Source organism: Mytilus californianus, unplaced genomic scaffold (assembly GCF_021869535.1).
Source record: "Mytilus californianus isolate M0D057914Y unplaced genomic scaffold, xbMytCali1.0.p SCAF_7, whole genome shotgun sequence".
Classification (NCBI taxonomy): domain Eukaryota; kingdom Metazoa; phylum Mollusca; class Bivalvia; order Mytilida; family Mytilidae; genus Mytilus; species Mytilus californianus.
The window spans coordinates 25,649,675-25,671,110 of NW_026262723.1; the positions used below are offsets into that span (position 1 = coordinate 25,649,675).

General features: G+C 32.6%; 1 protein-coding gene across 2 annotated transcripts in view; it reads right to left on the reverse strand.

Moving 5' to 3' along the window:
* Positions 1–17,095: 17,095 nt before the first annotated feature.
* Positions 17,096–21,436, reverse strand: part of LOC127708908 (uncharacterized) — a 246,689-nt gene continuing 242,348 nt past the window's right edge. The window contains exons 4-6 of one of the 2 annotated variants that reach the window (XR_007985432.1): positions 20,220–20,456; positions 19,727–19,799; positions 17,096–17,632 (exon numbers count right to left, since the gene is read on the reverse strand). Coding sequence is in view for 1 of the 2 variants with exons in the window: in XM_052214069.1 (XP_052070029.1) it covers positions 17,287–17,632 (346 nt within the window). In the remaining variant the exon portion in view is untranslated. The remainder of the gene's footprint in view (positions 17,633–19,726; positions 19,800–20,219; positions 20,457–21,436) is intronic. The other variant, XM_052214069.1, reaches the window with a different exon arrangement.

The window sequence follows — 21,436 nt, forward strand, 5'->3', positions numbered from 1 at the left end:
TCGAGATAACATTTCTTTTACAACTTTTGAAAATATTCTATCCAGTTGTTTTTGTTTGGTTGTTTTGTCAAATAAGGAAAAGGCCATTACTAAGAAACCAAAAAGTTTCAGTTAAAAAAAAAGTTTAAATTTGATGGCATAAACTGAAAATGCGTTGACTGGGAACAAAAAACATGTTTCTAGCACTCAACTATCCTTTACTTAGCTGTAAGTAAACCCCCCTCCCCCCACACCCCCCCCCCCCCCCCAAAAAAAAAAGGTCAGCCTACAATACCATGCTATATCAATTACAACGAAGACGACACATCTGATTATGAAGGCAGCAGTCAAAGTAGTGTTACAAGCTATGAAGTGTCTATTTCTACACCCTGGATGATACATATAGGTTAATAAATTATACCAATTGACTTCAAAAGCAATCATAGTATAGTACATTTTGTCATGTCGCGGACTTTTATAACGGACTATTCGGTATTTGTTTTGCTTATTGTTGTCGACGTACAGTAGCCTTGGAATACTTAAATAAAGGTTATTTGAAATGTGTTGGATAGTACTACGGCCTTTTCCATATCGGTCCTGGTATCATCCCAAGACACCAATATTAGCCCCAGGCAAAAGCCGAGGGCTCATATGGGTCGAGTTATGATACCAGGGCCCATATGGGAAAGGACATGTTGAAATCTATTGATCACACTTTATACAAATACCTTAAAAGAAATAGACAGAATTGTATTACTCCTTTCGGCAAGATCATGCATTTTGTTCCCCATTGAATAATTCCGCTATCTTTTTAATTGATGTTCCTCGTCCGTCAATTTTATTATGAACACATATTATGTCATTACAGAGCATTATTTCTAGTTATTTGCCCATGGCCGGAATATGGGTAATCTGTTTTTTTTTATTGCATATAAAAAACCTGATGTTTTCGTAACACATGTGTGATAATAATTGTTATTTGCTACTGGTAAGAACAACGTGCCATTAGCTTATGATATCAATAATTGAAAAGAAAATAAGTTATAACATGAATTACATGAATTACAAGAACTGTTTTCATTTGGGTTATTTTTACATGTACACCTTTAGCATTCTTTCCTTTCAAATTTGTTTCTCATGCTACATGTATATCAATCGTTTTGAAAACAAACATGGTAGATTTTATGTAAATTACAACATTTTTTGTAAAATAGCATTGGGAAATAAGAACATTTCTTTATTTCTGGTAAAAGTAAGGTTAGTTTTAGTGTTATCCAGAAATGTCCAAGTTTTTATTTCACAGCCATTTACAAAAATGTGAAAGTTCACAACGACAATTTGGAAGCAGGCATTTCAACCAAATTTTCAAAGCCTGCTTTTGAGAGTTTTAATTTGTTGAAAAACCAATAATTTACTACACTTTCGAAGCCCATGCACAAAAAGTAAAATAACAAAAATATCGAACTCTGAGGAAAATTCAAAACGGAAAGTCCCTAATCAAAATACAAAACTGAAGACTGGGCAAGACGAACCCATCATACAACCTTCATCTGGCATCTTTTTATTTTTCTGGAAAAAGCATTTGAAATACTGTAAATTTCCAACTTTTTTCAAATACAAATCAACATTATGACATTATGATTGACGCATGATGAAACTAGATTTTTCAAAATATAGTATACGGTTTTCGAACGTTTGAAAGAATAATACTTTTGAGAATTATGTCAACAAAGTAAATTGCAAATACTAGTATTAAATTATTCAAACTTTAAATGAACAGAAGGGGTAGCATGATACCATCTGGATTCTCATTTCGTCCTCTTATACACGTCAATGTGACCTGGGCTCTAAAGCAGTAATAAATGCGCCAATCATTTGTGTAATTTGAACTTTGTATAATTTATAGTGATTTTAAAGTCATACATTTATACAAATAGAGGCAACAGTAGTATACCGCTGTTAAATAGTCATATATCGATTAGAGCGAACACAAATCCGGGTAACAAACTAAAACTGAGGGAAACACATCAACTATAAGAGGAAAACAACGGAACAACAGAAACACGGAACTGCAACAAAAACAAACGCCAACATACATAGAAACAGACTATTTGATAACAACTGCCATATTCCAACTTTTCCATTCCATAATCACCAACATAAGAAATGTTTTGGTTTCATCTAACCAGAAATTTCAAACTAATATCTGTTCTTGTAGTCAACATTCAGGCTTCCACAAAATAATTTGCCGTTTAAAGTGTTTCAAATAAAGGCAACCATAGTAAACCGCTACTCAAAAGTCATAAATCGATTTACTGAAACAAAATAGAAAAAGTAATATATTTTAAAGAATAATTTGTCACTTTTTTTTAAAACATATAAAGAAATCTCATAAAATAACAATTGAAAACACAAGTGTTTTTCTTTCGCCATGTTTTATGTTATGCTTTAAGATACTGTACACGCCAAAGCGAGACATAGTTTCAATTATTGTACCTGATGAATTGTTTTTCTTTAGGTCGTTATTTTTTCTCTCCAAGATTCAAGATCATGAAACAGGAGCAACTACAACATGTACAATACAATTCACCTGGTCGTTGCTCGTAGTTTTGTGAATCTTCTGCCTATGTCGGATTGAATGTAAGTTTACAATAATAGGTGCATGAAAACTGATGTTATCTCCTTATTTTATTCTTAGAAATGTTCGGTACACGTCAAAACCACATGGTGGATTGGTAGTATAGTGGTCGCTTCGAATACAGATGGTTGTAGGTAGGATGTCCGTTGGATCCAACTAAAGACTTGCAAATTGATATTTGCGGCTTCTGTACTACGCACATGGTATTTAGGACTAAGAAGAAAGAATGAACGGCTAAGAGTTATAATATAGTGTTCTTGAAAGGTGACATGCCGTTCTCCGGTATTTTACCATATCAATTAGCACAAAAATCAACCCATTGCTTAGCGTGTCGGTTAAAACAAAAAGTAGTGCAAAGCATTTGTATTTTAGTCGCATTTTAATGTTTCAAAGAACTACCACTGGACGTTAAACATTAATCTACCGTAGATTGTACACGTCAACGGGTGTCACCTCAACAACACAATATAATTATCCAAATTACACGAGTACATACACGTATTGATGAAGAACAACATAATTTTATAAAAACGTCAATGAGACAGCAACCCAAGTACTCAATTTAGTCAGAAAGAATTCAGAGCAAATATTCTTACTTCAGTAACAAATAAGTGCCAACACTTTAATCCAAGCTTTATTACTCCCCTATTGTATCCCTAGATCAGTAATCAGTGTTTCGGTACCGACATGATTTATAACTAAAAGTGTTCGTTTATATATTTAGAAACTATTTTAAAAATCAAAGGTTCAAACTCCCTCAGGCAAAGTTAACCAAAGATGGATAGGCTATTATTTTTTTATCCGTTTTTGTCATGTAGCTCTACATGTACATTTATGTCAAGTCTTAATCATGAGAGAGAGGCGAAAGATACCAGAAGAACATTCAAACTCATAAGTCGAAAATAAACTGACAACGCCATGGCTAAAAAAAAAGACCAACAGACAAACAATAGTACATAAAACACAACATAGAAAACTAAAGAATGAGCAACACGAACCCAACCAAAAACTGGGGGTGATCTCATGTGCTCTGGAAGGGTAAGCAGATGCTGCTCCATATATGGCACCCGTCGTGTTGCTCATGTTAGTACAAACCTGGTAAAATGTCTAATTCGGTAGGTCAAATTCGGGATTGTAGTCACTACATTAGGAACATATCCGCTATCATTTGTGAGACAGATATTCCATAACGGTCAACCAACTCGTGATGGCCTCCGTAAAACTTAAAAAGGGATGATTTCAACTTCACCACTTGGAACTCTTGGTTAGATAGCTTCCTTGTGAGCAGCGACCCTCTATCAATGAAATCATGATAGATTCTTCGCTTTCTAATATTTGGCTTTGAGCTTTCCTTATGAAGGTGAATACAGAAAAGCGTTTCGGACACTGTAAATTTGTAATGTTATTTTCATTTTGTTAAACCGCCGCGATCTTGATAAGATGCACAAAAAGTTCGACAGACTAAACAACATAAAACAGTAAACGAAGACTTTTGCGTCTGAGTATTTGTCCATGAACAGATCCATCTAATTTGGACCTGGTGGGGGTTTCGAATTATTAGATCTCCAAGGGAACTTATTTTTCATAAATTGATTATAACAGGACCTAACGCTGACATTTCCAAAAAACTTGAGTTCATCTCAGTTTTTTTGGGTTCGTCCAATTGTTAGTTTCCTATGCATTTTTATGCGTGTTTGGTTACTGATTTTATTGCTCCTTGGAATCTTCTGCTTTTAATTAACACTTTTTTAAAATAACATTTTGACTATAGAATAAGGTGACAAAATCGAAAAAAATCCAAAATAGACAAAAATTATAGCCAAAGCCGGGCAAGAGTTTTGTATGAGGGAATTTAAAATGTTTCAAAATTTTGTATAATCCAATTTAGAAATAGAGACAAAAGACACACAATATTGATTTGTACATTTGTAAGATAACGTTTATCTTTTCATATTGTAAGTGAATGTATAATTATGAACATAACAACAGTTTTTAACAAAAAAGAAGATGTGGTATGAGTGCCAATGAGACAACTCTCCATCCAAGTCACAATGTGTAAAAAGTAAACAAGTATAGGTCAAAGTACGGCCTTCAACACGGAGCCTTGGCTCACACTGAACAACAAGCTATAAAGGGCACCAAAATGACTAGTGTAAAACAATTCAAACAGGAAAACCAACGGTCTAATCTATATAAAAAAACGAGAAACGAGAAACACTTAAGAACCACATCAACAAATGACAACCACTGAAACAGGTTCCTGACTTAAGACAGGTGCAAACAAATGCAGCGGGTTTAAACATTTTAACAGGCGCCAACCTTCACCCTAACCTGAAATAGTAGTGTAACATTACAACATAGAAAGACACACTATAAAATATCAATGGAAATGGTGGCTTAACTCAATCAAAAAGACATATTAACAACAACAAGTAAACATACACTGAACGAATAAATTTGATCTAAGACACAATGTCAAAAAGACAACTATAACCCTGGACAAAATGGCGTTGTATAAAATAACGTACACAGGTAAATTTGAATATAATATTTTGTTGTTAGGAGTACGGAGATATTTTTTACAAAATAAATAAATTGTTGTTCATAGTACGAGAACAACAGTGAACATTATCGTCATACTAAATACCTATCAAAGGTGGAACATATTAAAAAAAAGTGTGACGAGATATAACACGAAATAAGTAAACATTGAATAACAAAAATGCTTTACAAATTGTGTAACAGGTCAAATTAACAGGAAAATTCGATCTGAGAGTACTCGCAGTTACTGAAAGCTAGTTAAAAGCCAAAAAACAATTAATAGTAAAAAATCATGCATCAGAGACTAAAATCAACTAAAACAAATCCCAGGGATTTAGTGTTTTAACGCAATGGACAGTCAAAGAAGACATGACTTGTGCAATGCCAAAATAAAAGTATCGACAGGCAGTAGGTTAGTTTGGATTTAACCTTATGATAAATATGTATAATGCTATATATAGATAAAGCAATCTCTATATAGAAAATAAACGTGGATGTGTTTATTTATACATCCCAAAAAAACATTCGAAAAGAATACAAATTTAGGTATGTTTTAAATTAGCTGATGACAAAGTCGATATTTGTGTCAATGTAAACAATATTCAAAGATCTTATTACAACATTAATAAGATAATCTTTACTAATAAGTCTGTTTAAAGGTTGGATGAGTTTACACGGTTGACATAGTGATTTCCGCGCTTTTAGTAGAATATTACCGTGAAATTCCAGATGTGAAATACCGTTTTTAATAAGTTTTCTACAGGTACAGCCAAATTTACTAATCAAATCTTTATATCTTTGAAAGAATTTAGTAAAAGTTTTAAGTAAATAAACTCATCATAGATACCATGATTGAAATTCTATATTTGTGCCAGACGCGCGTTTCGTCTACAAAAGTAATTTTTGGTAACGAAATCCCTGACTTAATAATTTACCAGTGATGCATTTATTACGTTCGTTAAAATCTATGAAATCAATCCACACACGGGCATTACGAACGAGTTAGGATAAATAAACACCGTATGATGGAGCCAAAAGGAACATCGCTGTCTAAGCAATACAAGAATACATCTGCTATTAAAGGGGAACATTTAGTGTCCATAGAAATACCTACTACCTGTCTATACACTTTATCTCCGAAACGTACATAAATGTTACGCAGGAGAAAATTTAAAGATTCAATCATATCGTCACATTTCCAGTAAGTGTATCTAGCATTCTTTCTTTTTCGTTACAGAAAAAGGCTTTAAACGAGTTACAGCAAATTAATTTGCAACGAGATTTTTCAAAAGACTGTTTGTCTTTTTATTTTTGGCCATGGCGTTGTCAGTTTATTTTCGATCTATGAGTTTGACTGTCCCTCTGGTATCTTTCGTCCCTCTTCCTTAATTAAATATGAAACTTTTTCTTGATAAGATTGTGTTGAAGTGTAGTATAGAGAGTAGAAAAATCATAACTGTCAACAGAATTAAAAGGATCATCAAAAGCACGAATTTTATCTTAAACCTCTAAAGAATTTTTAACACTCCAAAAATAATTAATACCATTATTTTCATAAGCTTTATTACAAAAGTTAAAAACAAGTTCTTTGATAGTAGTAATGGAGGTAGTTAGAAGCACTGACAGATTAGTAGTAGAACACTTACTAGATGCGGAGATGAAACGAAATTTAAATGGTTGTTTTTGTAATTAAGGTAACCAGTACATAGTCGGGACTTTCAAATGTTCGGAAGAGGCTTTAAGCTGGGTAGTGGCAGTGATATGCTTGTTTACAATTTGACTCTCTATGGAGCATACGGACCTGAATGTAGACGAACTGATAATTTCGTTTCGGAGAACTTCCGTGTAGTATATGCGTCACACCATCACTACATTATTGGCTGCTTTGTCTGCCGGTACGAACACAAACCGCTTTGCGAGTACTTGGAGTTTATTTTTGATGTCGGGAAGGGATAAGAATAAAAAAAAAACGACTCTCAAACCAAACAAACTCCAATAAAACATAGATTACACAGTCATGCTAACGTTTAATTACGATTAAGTCACTTTGAAGGCTACATTAATCTTAAGTTATTATAATAAATCCAGTAACCTAATTGCACAGTTGTTTCCCTATTTTGAAATTTTATCGGGTCAAAATGCAAAACTACATGTCTAGCTGTGTATTGATAAACACAAACATTCACACCCTTAAATGCCAAGTCATTTTTTTTTAAGTCAACGTTGAATATTCGAAATCCTAATAGTCTGTTTTGAAAAAAGTTAAAATAACAAAAATACCGAACTCCAAGGAAAATTCATAGCGGAAGCATTGCTGTAAAGCTACCCTTTGTGTTTTCCGAACTTATATTAATTTTTTGGGGAACAGGTTACTACGTATACATTTTTATGAAAAATTCGAATGTCTTGACTACATTTTGAATTAAGGGTTTACATTTATACAATATAGCATAAGATGAATATACATTACTAAAGGGGGATTTATATTTTATCGCTTTCTGATTTTGAACATTTTTAAATATTGCATTTAATATTATACATGCACCAAGTACTTTAGTCGAGCATATGTATGAGTTTCGATGAGCAGTATTTGCATCTGAGATCTGATGGTACACACTGTATGCATCCATGCCCTAATCCAAGATCAAAAGCTTTATGTAGATCCTTTGAAAACTTGTTCTTCGATCTTTACAACCATAAGATAGGTGAGAGAACTTTAATCAGAACAAGAGAGGTCAATTAGTTCATGTAGTTACGAGAATGAAATGCAACTAGGAAACGAAGACTGTGTTTCTTTGCATGCGAAGCCAATGATTAGTTCAGGTTGCAAGTCGGTATTGCTTGGCGTATGGTGAAAAGGCTGAAACATAGATTACATCGAAATATGTAGATATATGATGGGAGGTTTGTGTTCACGCAAATTTGGTTTAACCCCCACCTCATTTTAGGTTTATTGCAACTGCTATTCTGAATAGTTAGACCATGTGTTGTTGTTTGTATACATAACTATCTTGACATCTGTTTTGCTCGAATGAGTCGGTTGCTGGTGTTTGTGTGGTCCATATCTTTGATTTTACTTTTTTTATCCTGTTCATGTGGTATTCGATAAAATAAAAAAGTGCTGTTTTGATCTATGCAGCCAAGTCTTTATTGATTGCGGATTAGAAGACAATCCAGATTCCGTGTATTAGAGATGAAACAAATTTAGCGTTGTATAGAGTATGTAATCTGTAGAGTAACGGTAAAAACATTTCAGTTGACTTTAAGTTATTATTAAAATACGAAGATGTGAAATAATTGCAAATGAGACTACCATCCACCAGTGACCAAATTAAATGACGTGAATATACTAGATCACCATACGACACTCAACAATGAAAAAACCGCATTGAAAGCTATAAAGATACAGAAATATCATTAATATGTAAAACAATTCAAACGAGAAAAACAACGGCCTGATTAATTTTAACCCAATAAAAATAAACAAATTAAAATGAAACAAACGAAAACCTCTGAATCACGGGATCCTAACTTAAAACAGGAAGGAACACACAGCAGTAGCGTAGTTAAACATGTTTGCAAGCTCTTATCCCTCCCTTAGCCGGGACGATGGTTTTACATCACAACATAAAAACCCACCGTAAACAGGACTTAACTCATCAGATCCACATGAAATAAACAATAATAAGACAAACGACACAAAGTACCAATTTAAGAATACGCACAGTTATTGAAACTAGTTCTAAGCCAATTACAACTGATCAAAAAATCCTACTACAGACTAAAAAATCAATCAGAACGCATCAACCAGATTTAGTGCAAATGCGTCATAACCAGTCTGCGAAAATTATGATCGTGTACAATGACAATTTGTAGTGTCGACAGGATGCTGGATCATAAGCATTCAGTTTATTGAAGTTATCATAGGTAATTATATTGTTCTTGTAAATTATAAACCGAACAATAAATAAACATTGACTGATGGTTGTTTGCTTAATGTCAAGTGACAAACATTTCGTGCAACTTCAGGATTAAAATAAATTAAATACTACTACAACTGGTACGTTTTTGCAAGATAAGTAGACCGGGATGAGGAGTAGCAATTTCGCCTGCCACTAGAAAATAGGAGCACATTGGGTTGGAGTATAAATTTTGCCTTTCAACGAGCTATCTTATATAGTTGTTTTACATGTAACATAACTTATTTCACGTCTCCATTCCGACAGGACGTACCTTTATATTCATACATCTTGCTCAGTCAAACGGATGCCCTTTAGACCAATAACAATGAAATCTTTTTTTTCAAATACGAGTTGCCCTCGGCGGCAACATTGGTGAACGAAGTAAATCGTTGCAATGCATTTATTATAAAAGTTCAATATAATACATCTGATTTCTCTATTTTGATTTCTTATAAAAAATTTAGACAAGACCCGGATGATCAAGAAAATGGGGATAAGAACTGTTTGGTAGCTTAACAAATGGACAGATTCCAAATGAAATATACGGTAGTTTTTTGTTCCGAACAGCACACCATATTTTGCTTTTTCTATGAAGGAGGTAATTTCATTTCATTTCTATTTCTACATCAAAATGTTTCACAATAGAATCCTTCCAACCAAAACAAGACAGGCAAAAAACCCTAAAACAACTGATGTTTTCCTGTTGCTTCAAAGGTTATCAGACCAGAAAAAACCCCAAAACAAAACAAACAGAAAGCAAGACAGAAAAATCAAATTAAAACAATAAAAAATAAAGCCAAGATTATAAATATATCAAACGAAACAAAACAAGCAAAGTTAAACAAAGTAAAAAAATCGAACAACTACAAAGTAACAAAAAACCAAACGAAAGTAAAAAAACATTCAAACCAGTGTAAATTATTTTAGTGATCTAATGATCACTGATACTCAGAAAAAAACTGTTGCGATAAATGTCAAATTCAAAATTCTATTGAAAGTGACATGTTTTTTTGTTGATTTGTATCATAATTGTTTAATTTCTAAAGATATTTTGTCAAACGATACGCATCGTTTATCATCACTTGCAAAATCAAGGTAACCAAGGGACTTTGCAAAAGGCAACAAATGTCTGAACTATCACAATCGACTTTGTATTTTATGGTCCATGAGATTGTGTTAAATTTGCAAAAAAAATATGTTAAGCGGAACTTTAAATAGCATCTAAAGGTAGTACCCAACTTATGTTGAGCGGACAGAAGGACATATGCATTATTGAATCGCTGTAGAATCCCTCTCTGAGGCGAGGGTATTAAAAAACAAAATGCAAACAAAGAGATAGTTTCTTACATACACGAAATAAATACAACCATGATCAATCTCAGACATTTTCATTTATATGAATAACAGGAGTTATTCCATATTGATAGAACTTTAGTAGGTTTTTCTATATGAATGGGATTTTGAATAAATAAGCATATTCACCTGCGGAAAAAGTATATTCACCGCGCAAAACGTCGCGTGCTTTTACGTGTATAATAACGATACAATGTTTGACGTTTAGTTGGTTTTGGTAAATAACTGTTATTTTATACATATTTTTCCCGCTCGGAACATGGAATAAAACAATTACTGTCTTTTGTTTCGGTAAATATGTGGTTTAATTGACTTTTGAAAAACCTAATGACATTCACTTCGGCCGTTGGCCTCAGTGAATATCTTTTTTTCACAAGTCAATAAAACCACACATTTACCTCATGAAAAGACAGTAATTGTATAACATTCGACGATATTCGATATTCGAGACAATAACTAAATTTCATCCCTGATTCATTAACTAAACAAAACAAATATAAAAAAGAAAGGGTTGCACCAGTTGACAGGTGCCCAGATCATTTTAATTATAGTTAGCTTTCGATAAGGACAAGATTGTAGTTTATATAACAATGCTGATATATCTCCAATCATGCCTTTCGTCGGGAAAGATCGTTCATTACGCATGCCTTTATGCCTTCATTTACCAGATAGAAGACGCGCCTGTATCAGTGCACTAATAAAGTTTCAAGCATCTACATGATTGTCATTCTGCAGGGTAGTCTAGAAATAGTTTATGTTCCGCAAGTACGAAATGTCAATTCCCGTACGATTGAAAGGTGGTTGACCAACTTATTAGATCTTAATTTCCCGAATACTTCGAGCAGTATAGCATCAAAATTTTTCACCCATTCGCTCAACGTGTAGTGGAAGTGACGATGCGTACATTTTTGTCACGTGCTGATGGAATTTACATGCTAGATATAACTAACTACCATATCTCGGAACTGGCCAAACAAAATCAAGATACTGTAAAAAATCACTGAACATCGATAATACATGAATGCCAAGAAATATGAATATATGTTTAATACAAAATACTCTTTTAAAACAACGTGTTAGGCAAACACATTGGTTACACATCATAAGACGAAGCGCTGGCTTTATGCCCACTTTTTGGAGATAAAAGAGAAGGCAGCATCGATAAATTGCCTGATAATACATTTGTTTGGACGGCATTAATTAGGTCAAAAGTTCTTATTTGGAAAGATAGAAAACAGAATTATAAAATGCCGTACAACTACTTCAAATGTCAGTTACTAGGTAAATATTATCCGTTTTGAGATATTAGATTGTCAAAGCTTCTTTTGAGCTTTCTAACTCAATCTTTTATGTTTAATTATATTCAATGATTAAAGCAAGTTTTATGCGTTGTCCAAATTAATTCTAAAGCAACTTTGTGATAATCAATTACTTAGAATATTTTACTATATTCCTTGAACTTTTTACTGTAATGTATTATTACGAAATAACCAATGTATTATGTGAATTTAGCGTTAATGTAATTATTGGACTTTTAAATATTTGCAAGTATCTTGTTCCATGTTTTAGTACAATCATATAATTTGTTTCTAAATACTATGTTTTGATGACGCAGGTGTCAGTACCCCGTTGGCGCTTGCCCCCGTTGTAAAGGGGTAGTTTCACAATAAAGTATATATATATTACTAACATTTTCTTATCTTTCATGAATGTTTGTCATTACAGAAAAAAATAGAAGATGGTAGTACTGTTAGTCTGTCCATACAAAGTGCAGAAGATACTTACTTTACCATTGTTCTGTGGTGTAATCTGACAATGCTTCCGATGTGTACTGTGCTTGATGATGAAGGTATGAACATGGGCACTTTTTCAAATAACAGAACCATTTGTAATGTTTTTGTTGTTGAGAAAATTACAATGTGATAGATGTCGCAAAATTAATAACTCTCACTGTAAATGTTGACAGTGTTACTTGTTTGTCGATTTCGCGAAATCTTAGAAAGTAAACATGCATTTGTGTGTTCATTTTTCATCAATTAAAAAAAATAAATACACACAAATTCTGAATTTACAGAATGAAGACCTATGTTTTCTTTATTATTGATTTAATAATACCAATTTTTATATTTAGTATTTATTCGTGTATATTTCCTTTATTACTTAAAGATCCTATACTTTGAAAGGAAGTAGATACAAAATTCAAAATTTACGAATTATAAAAAAAAAATTTAATTATATGATAGCACCATATGTTCTTGTTTGGCAAATATACATGATTTGCTGCGTTACATATTTGTTTTTCGTTCATTATTTTGTACATGAATTAGGCCGTTAGTTTTCTCGTTTGAATTGTCTTACATCTCTCATTTCGGGGCCTTTTAAAGCTGACTATGCGGTATGGGCTTTGCTCATTGATGAAGGCCGTACGGTGACCTATAGTTGTTAATTCTGTGTCATTTGGTCTCTTGTGGAGAGTTGTCTCATTGGCAATCATACCACATTTTCTTTTTATATACATATGAGATAAATGCAATAGCCCCTCCCCCCAGTGTGGTTAGTTTAGTATAATTTATAATGCCATGCTAACTCGTTCCTTATTTGTCAAATGGTACAACACCCCTCCTTTTTCCCTAGGCAATGTATTAAATATTTTCTGTGTACCTTTGTATTTATTTATGTAAATAGATTTAACTCTGAAATTCAAACAATTTGAAATTTTTTAGTATATCTTAATCTTAATAACATTTTTATTCAGACAAATATGAAACTACAACAAACATTGACGATTTTCAACAATTTGAAATAACTTCCATTAGCCAATCACCAGCAATGAAAAAAGACGTTGAAAGACGAAGTACCTCAAACAATGCAGAAGAGACATCAAAGTACGAAATCAAAACAACAGATTACAGTCTTTCCTTTGATGGTTCAGTGATTACTGTCAATCGAGGTACTGTATATATTATATATAGAGCCATGTTGTGTTTCGACATCAGAATAGTTTTATTGAGTTTTAAACATGCTCAAATTTAGCATTTTACTATAGAGAGTACAGCATAATTGTCTCTCATTAGCAAAAGGGAAGAGAAATAAAATGCAAAAAATCGATTAGGTAAAGTGATGCTATTGTTAGTCTTGTTGTTCAATATCGCTGCATGTGGACTAGAAGACAACAAGAGTATAGCACAATTGTCGGTGCGTCGACGCAGAATGATTTCAAATGTATAGTTCTTTAAAAAAGATACAACGAACATTAGGTTCCAACTCCATCATTACATTCAGTAAAAACATTTTAGAAACGGAAAAAGGACACAAACCTGAAAATGAGAATAGCAAAATATGATAAGGAATTAGTCATTTCGTGTGGGAAATTGTAGTTTCTACTAGATGATTACAATATATTATAATTTTTACCTTTAATTAGTATGATTTTGTCTATTCCGCAACGTATGTTCATTAAATAATAAGTTCGATAGTCATGATGGTGGTCTCCGAGCACTCCTGAAAAACTGATCACCACGAAATAGCACAATAGTGTTGAAAGTTGCTTTAAACACCAATCAATCAATCAATCAATCCAAATAATAATAAAGATAATGTATATGTGTACGTACATGTTGTGTTTTTATGTAGACGACTGATTTGAAACTGGGAAATCTCGGTTATTAACTAATATTGAAAGGAAAAACGTTTTGACAGCTTGTCTACCCTTTTACTCGAAGCAACGTGATCTATTTATTCTTAGTCGAAATAAAAATAAAAATAAAAACATGTCGTATGATTGCACCGGAAATGTAAGGAGATACTACTCTACTAGTGGCAACCGTCCTGCTTAAATACAAAATCGGCAATGAGTCTTATTCGCTGATTTCATAATCGCGTAAAAGAGGTAATGGTTGTGGTTACGACCATTACCTCTTTTTACACGATTATGAAATCAGCGAATAAGACTCATTGCCGATTTTGTATTTACCAGAGACAGCAGGACGGTTGCCACTAGTAGTGTAAGGAGATCCTACTCTACTAGTGGCAACCGTCCTGCTGTCTCTGGTAAATACAAAATCGGGAATGAGTCTTATTCGCTGATTTCATAATCGCGTAAATGAGATAATGGTTGTAGTTACGACAATAAGATCATATTCGTGGTCATGTTGACTGACTAAGATATCTCATAACGGTTAACCAACTCGCGTTAGCGTACGTGAAATTTTGTAGGGATGACTACAACTTTTCCACTTGGAACCATTGGTTCAAAATCGTCTTTATATCTTTTCATCTGAATCGATACAACTATGATATCATGCCTTAAGTTTATTGTAATATGTCACAGGGTTGATTGCATACAGTTGAAATCACCCCCAGTTTTTGGTGGGGTTCGTGTTACTTAGTCTTTAGTTTTCTATGTTGTGTCATCTGTACTATTATTTGTCTGATTGTCTTTTTATTTTTGGCCATGACGTTGTCAGTTTGTTTTCGATCTATGAGTTTGACTGTCCCTCTGGTATCTTTCGTCCCTCTTTTGAAAGGTTTATTTTTTTCATTAGTGTAAAAGTATACTTGGTCGACTGTTATTCTATAATTTGCAGTAAAAAGATCCAATGGTTCTAGTTTTACTAGACATGGACTGCACTTTGTTGTTAAAAGACTAATATAGTTATATATATTATTTCCTAGCACTTACCATTCCAGGAGAACATGGTTAAGTTCAATATAGCTTACTTACATTTACTTTGAATATGAGTTTCTGCTAGGTGGATAATACACTAAAACTTAACGTCAAAAAATCGCTCAGGCAAAAATCTATCAATATACAATTCATATGAATGTAAGCTGCATTCCCATATTCATGTATTTATTTTCGCAAAAATATAGCTAAAGGGGAATTCGAACATTTAGATATAACATTAATAAAGTACATTTACAGTAGTCTGAATGTAACACGTTTTCAATAAGTAAAAATATGCGAAACGAAACCGTCCTTCAACAAAAGTAATAGACTATATAAACCTTATTTGACTGGCCATGCCAATAGCAGACATTTATGTACCAAAGTATCAGGATTATGGAACGAATGTAGCTTTACAATTTGTCAATTTTCAGGCAGCGGGTCGTCAGCGGGGAAAGGCCTGCTGCATCGGAAGTCCCGACGACCAAGGGGACAAATATTCAAGTCGAGACTATTAATTATCAGACTACTTCTGCAAACTTTTAAAAATAAAAATCCTAATCAGGTTTCTATTACTCAAATTTAATTTCGGTTAAACATGTTAAAGAAAGTTTTGTAATCAAATATGTCATTTGGATTTATAAAAAAAGACAGGCGTAGACAATTTCTTAACAAACGAAGTGTTTAAACAGGCTAGTATGTACATGTACACCCATCACTAAATAAGTTGCATATTTTCTGCTGAAATATAGATTCCTTGAGCAATCATTCAAGAAACTTCTCCTTAAGATCAAACAAGCTAGATATAAATTAAGACGACCACAGACAAAAATATCAATATGAAGCGCGTACAAAAGATGTGCATCGATTAACCTTTCTTAAGCTTGTTGAGCTTTTCCTTTTCCTTTCTTATCCGTATCATATGAATTTACGATGGTACGCGCAGGTTTAAAGAATGTTGTATGATTGACATATATCACAAATCTCATAATAAATTCGTAAAGGAAACACTTAACAATATAATGACACTTAACTATATAAGGACACTATGTACTAATATAGATTGATCAACACAGGAAGTCCAAAATATTTCATGAACTCTTAATAGCTGTCATTCACACTAATATCGGTTGTGGTATTCAAGATTAGACTTATACATTAATAATGTCAAAGACAGTACTAAGAGATAGAAACTTGTTCAATGGCCGCACCAAACCTGCACATAATTACAGCATGTTCAATGCAGAAAGTATTGGCAGATAATTAAATCATGCTTCTTTAACTATAAATACGCGAAACAAATAAATGTTTAAACAAAAAACAAACTTCGTAACCAAATATATATGTTTTATTTGAACTATGCTAACCATACAAGCAAATAAGATAAAAACAAATAAAAGACTTGTTGTATAAGAATTTATATGATGAATAATTGTTTTGAAAGGGAAAAACACATATTTTCTGTTTTCCGTATATTTCCAGTTGCACACTATACATATTTTAGAATTCATTAATGAAAAAAGCAGATTCGTGCTCAGTATAATTAACATAATTACTCATTTAAAAAATGTGTTTATCTAAAAAAAAAAAAAGGCTTAACCTAAATTTTATTTACATAGATTATATAGTTTTTTACACTTTAAAATTCTACAATTTAAGCTACACTCTCATCTATTTCATCCATAGGTGTTGCTAAAGAATAAATTTTAGATTCTCTTTTAGATCCTCTTAAATCGAGTTGTATACCAAATGGCATTGTATCTGAACTTATTGGGAGCATATGCAACAGTCTGTCTCTTAAAGACAATCTTCTGTCGTCTGGTTCGTCATAAATGTGTGTACTTTTAACGTTTATTCTCTCTGAAAAGGGTAACAATGCAAATGAACTTGCAGCATGTATGAATTCGGGTTCATCATTGCTGACATTCACAATAGAATCAGTCACGTCCGTTTGGTTATCCACATCAGAATCGATTACAAACTGTTGATGGTTAAATTGTGTTTCCCAAGCATCACAATTATTACTTACTCGGCATTTTGATTTTGGACTACCAGATCGTGATGCGCGCCTTTTGATTAACGACTTGCGCACTTGTTGACCTTTTTGTACGACGCTTTTGCTAATCTGGGAACACAATTTGTTTACCTTAGAACTTGCCGTGTCCCAAGGTTGATTGAAAAACACTGACCATATTAGCTCTGGTATGGTGATATTCACTGCTGTCTGCAAAATGAGGTGATGTTTCAGATCGCAACGTAAAGTCAAGATGCTGATATTCACAACCGTTTTCTTCCTTTTGGGAATTTGCATTTTGACAAAATTTGGTAGCACAGAAACGCGGTCCTGCTGTTTCATTTGACGTTGATGCTTTATCTATAGGATCGGAATAGTTTTCCGCCAAAACGTCAGTTGATCTGGTGGGCTGTGGAGGTCCTTCTATGGCCAAGACAACATTTTCTTCAGACTTTGAAATAGGAAATGTATATGTTCCCCTATATAAAAAATGAATGAATACTTATTTATGTTAACCTTCAGTTGTCATTGTATTATTTTCTGTCAATTGGTTGCTGTGTTAAACGATACATAAAAAATACCCGATTAGTTTGTTTATTGATAAGATCGGAATAATTTTCAATCGAAGAAACTAATAGTATCGTTATTTGCATAATAATGAACATTTGAGAGGTTAAGCTAGCTTTAAAACCAGGTTCTATCCACCATTTTCTACATAAGAAAATGCCTGTACCAAGTCAGGAATATGACAGTTGTTATCCATTCGTTTTATGTGTTTGAGCATTTGATTTTGAAATTTGATTAGAGACTTTCCTTTTTGAATTTTCCTTAGGAGTTCAGTATTTTTGTGATTTTACTTTTCAAAAGACATAAAATGGATTATGATTTTGAAACTGACATATGCAATTGTGGAGGATATGGTTAAACTTTATTTTTCGTTTTTCCGCACTGCATTTTTAATATCTACCAGAAGCGTAAAGAAAGTACTTACTGTAAGGTATACGTTTTGCTAATTTTGAAATTCTATTAGCGTCCTGTAATTATTCGTATATTTTCCTTTGGTGTGCGGCCTGAACAAGCAACCAACAATCAATCAATATTTTGGTTTGTATGGGTAGCTGGCTCATTAACAAACTCCAAAATACAAATAACCGAGTGCAGAACGTACAAAACCTTATGATACATTTGTTCGGCACCAAGCCCATATATACTCTTAAGAACAGTTACTTCATAGATGTTTAAAGTTAGATATAATCTTTGCTTCACTAGGGGAAACAATCTATCACAATGTTTAAAACGTGAACTTTCCCATAATAATGTTTAAATTTACCATCGGATAATACATGTGCTACATCAAAATTCCAAAAGCAATGATTGTCTGTGTCTGTCTTGTTGACGTTTCTCCTACATAATTATCCTTGTATCCATACGTTAAGTTGAAAGCCGGTCTTAAGTTGCAAGGCGCATGTTTGCTCCCATTTAAATGTACCCTAATTTAAGCGGCAGTAAATGTTTACAGTTCTCCATCATAATAACTTTTAATTATTGTACTTGTCTGAATATGCATGACAAATATGGCTGTTGAGTTAAATAAATTAAAACAGCTATAAATCAATCCAAATATACATAAATGTATCAATTTATTTATAATGCTGTAACGTTCGCTATTTTGGCTATTGCATACTCATTTAAAATTATACTGAATACGGGATGTAAAAAACATTTCCTGATCGCACCAAGTCACATAAATATGCAAACACAATGAGAAAAACAAACAAATTTATACCAGGTTGTATTGAAAAAGATTACCTTAACTGTATTTGGCAAAACCTTTCGATATTTTTGGTCCTCAATTCTGTACAAATTCGTACTCTATTTTGCCTTTTTAAAAATGTTTTTAATTTAAACATTATTGATGATTCTTGGCGTACAAAATCTTTAGCCTGGTATCAATGATGCGTTTATTAATAGAACTTTCATAAACAAAGTATATACGTATTGAACGGAACTAATGATAATTAAACCTATTACCACACCTTACATCTAACCATATAGGCCCAAACATTACTGCATAGATTCGCATTTCGACAATTACTTTATCTTGAGACCCAAGGATAAATAATATAAAATTAAAACTCATCCAATCTTCGAAAAGCTAAACAGAAAAATGACAAAAATTAAAGCCAAATCCAAACAAAGGCTCATGAGATTATAATTTTAGAAAGAAAACACACATCTTTATATTTCAGTTGATTTTCTCAGACTTAGTACATCCAATTTCAATAAACTGATATCCGATATACACAGACGCTTATTTTGTGATAACTTTTATAAATTCAATTATGAGTCATTAGGTATCAAACAGACTAGCAAATAATACTTGTTTAACTCTATCATGTCTATATATGTATCTACAATTTATGTTCGTAAACAGACAAAGTGTAAAAAGTTAAGATTAAAACGAATTTGTTTTTTTTATACATAATTTTTTTTTTAAATCAATCAACTTCTTTCATCTAGGTCATTTTGATTAGCCAGCGTTTAAACCAGCATGCATTTATTATGATGCATACCTCTTCGGTTTGTACACACAGCAAGTTATAGTTGCAATTAGAATTACCAAACATGACACACTCACAGCAACGCCTGTAAGAGATAAACATACAAAGTTGAAACTGGTTTCAACCCAAATGAAATACGAATTGTAGTTCTACCAATATAGAACTGCTGTTGCCCAAAAAACGATTAATTTTATCGTTTATTTATTTATCAAAAAAAATCGTAAAACTAAATGTTTTCCGTTCAACTTCTTATAATCGTTCAAAACACTAAAAACATTTGATATGAAAGGAAGTTTAACATTCTTTGAATATAGTGTGATCAGCACCAAATTGGATGCAGTTTTTTTTAAAGGCAAACATACTTGAAATTTGGCCTGCTGTTTTGAATAAAGTAAAAAATGATGAATATACATAATGTATTAACACAACATGTCATTTAAAAAACTCTCACACCAATTGTTTTCAAATGAAATGAAAGTGGTATATTAACTTGTATATTTAGTACCTATTTGCAGAGCAAAGACAGAGTTTTCGTAGAGAAATGGGGCATCAGTTGCATTAGTTTCATATATAGACGACCAATCTATATTAGTTGATAAATCCAGCCTTTCTACATTTGTTGTCGTTGTAGTTATGTTGCTTTCTGTTGAATGTAGCAATTTAATGGACGTATATTCTAAATCCATCGGTATTGTTGGGCTTGCATTATCATCGTTTTTATTTGTTACAGTAATGCTGGTTCCTGAAAGTGAAGCAATGTATACATATTTCAATCTGCTTGAGCTATTTGAGTATCGATGTTATCTATATTGCAACGAGTAAATAGAAACAAAGGAAATTCAAATTCATGTATCACCCAATGCATATTCATTCTGATAGTTCTCTATAAATATCATACGTATATGTATGTATCCATGATGTTTTTGTAATAAAAGTTATGTGCTGTTGTGTCTGTATTTTGGGAGTGTTCATTGAGAAATTGCTTTTTATTTAACATGTTTAAGAAGTTAAAAATCTCTTCCAAAATGATAAAAAAAAATTATAATAGATCAAAAGTATAAGACAATCAACAAGATTAAGATAAGCTATTCCTGTGCTTGCTTAAAAATGGAGTGATTTTTAAAAACTACATTTTTAGTGTTAAATTATGCGTCTGGATTGTTTTATGGAAAAAAAGAATGCTAAACAATGGAAACCGTTGAGTGAGAAAAATGAAAAAAAAAACACTAAAAAAAAAATCCAGAAACATGAGATTACAGTGCAATCATTTCTTATAGATAAAGGCCTCACAAAATTGAATTTAGTTTAATCAACTTCCCTAGTCACATCTCATTCATAAATGCAATAGTTTTTGAGACTAAAAACCTTTTTCGAATCGAGCAAGACATTTACAATACAAGATGCTATCTGATGAACTATGCATAGGGCGCAACACAATAGGTACAGGTCATAATAATTGATAATATATCAAAATAAAAAATTAGTAATCGATGCTTGCCAAAGAAACAAAAGACAACCATAAAGCATATTTCTAACTGTACTACTACACAACAACATGTGGTTCATTGCAATGTAAACCTTTAACAGATTGTTTTATTTAAAGTGTGTTTTAAAAATTAGTTTATACTATTGTGTGTGTGTTATTTTGATTTTTTTTCTTGGCACGCTGATATCTTGTGTGTGCTTGATTTTTGTTTGAGGGTTTAGATGAGCACAAGTGAT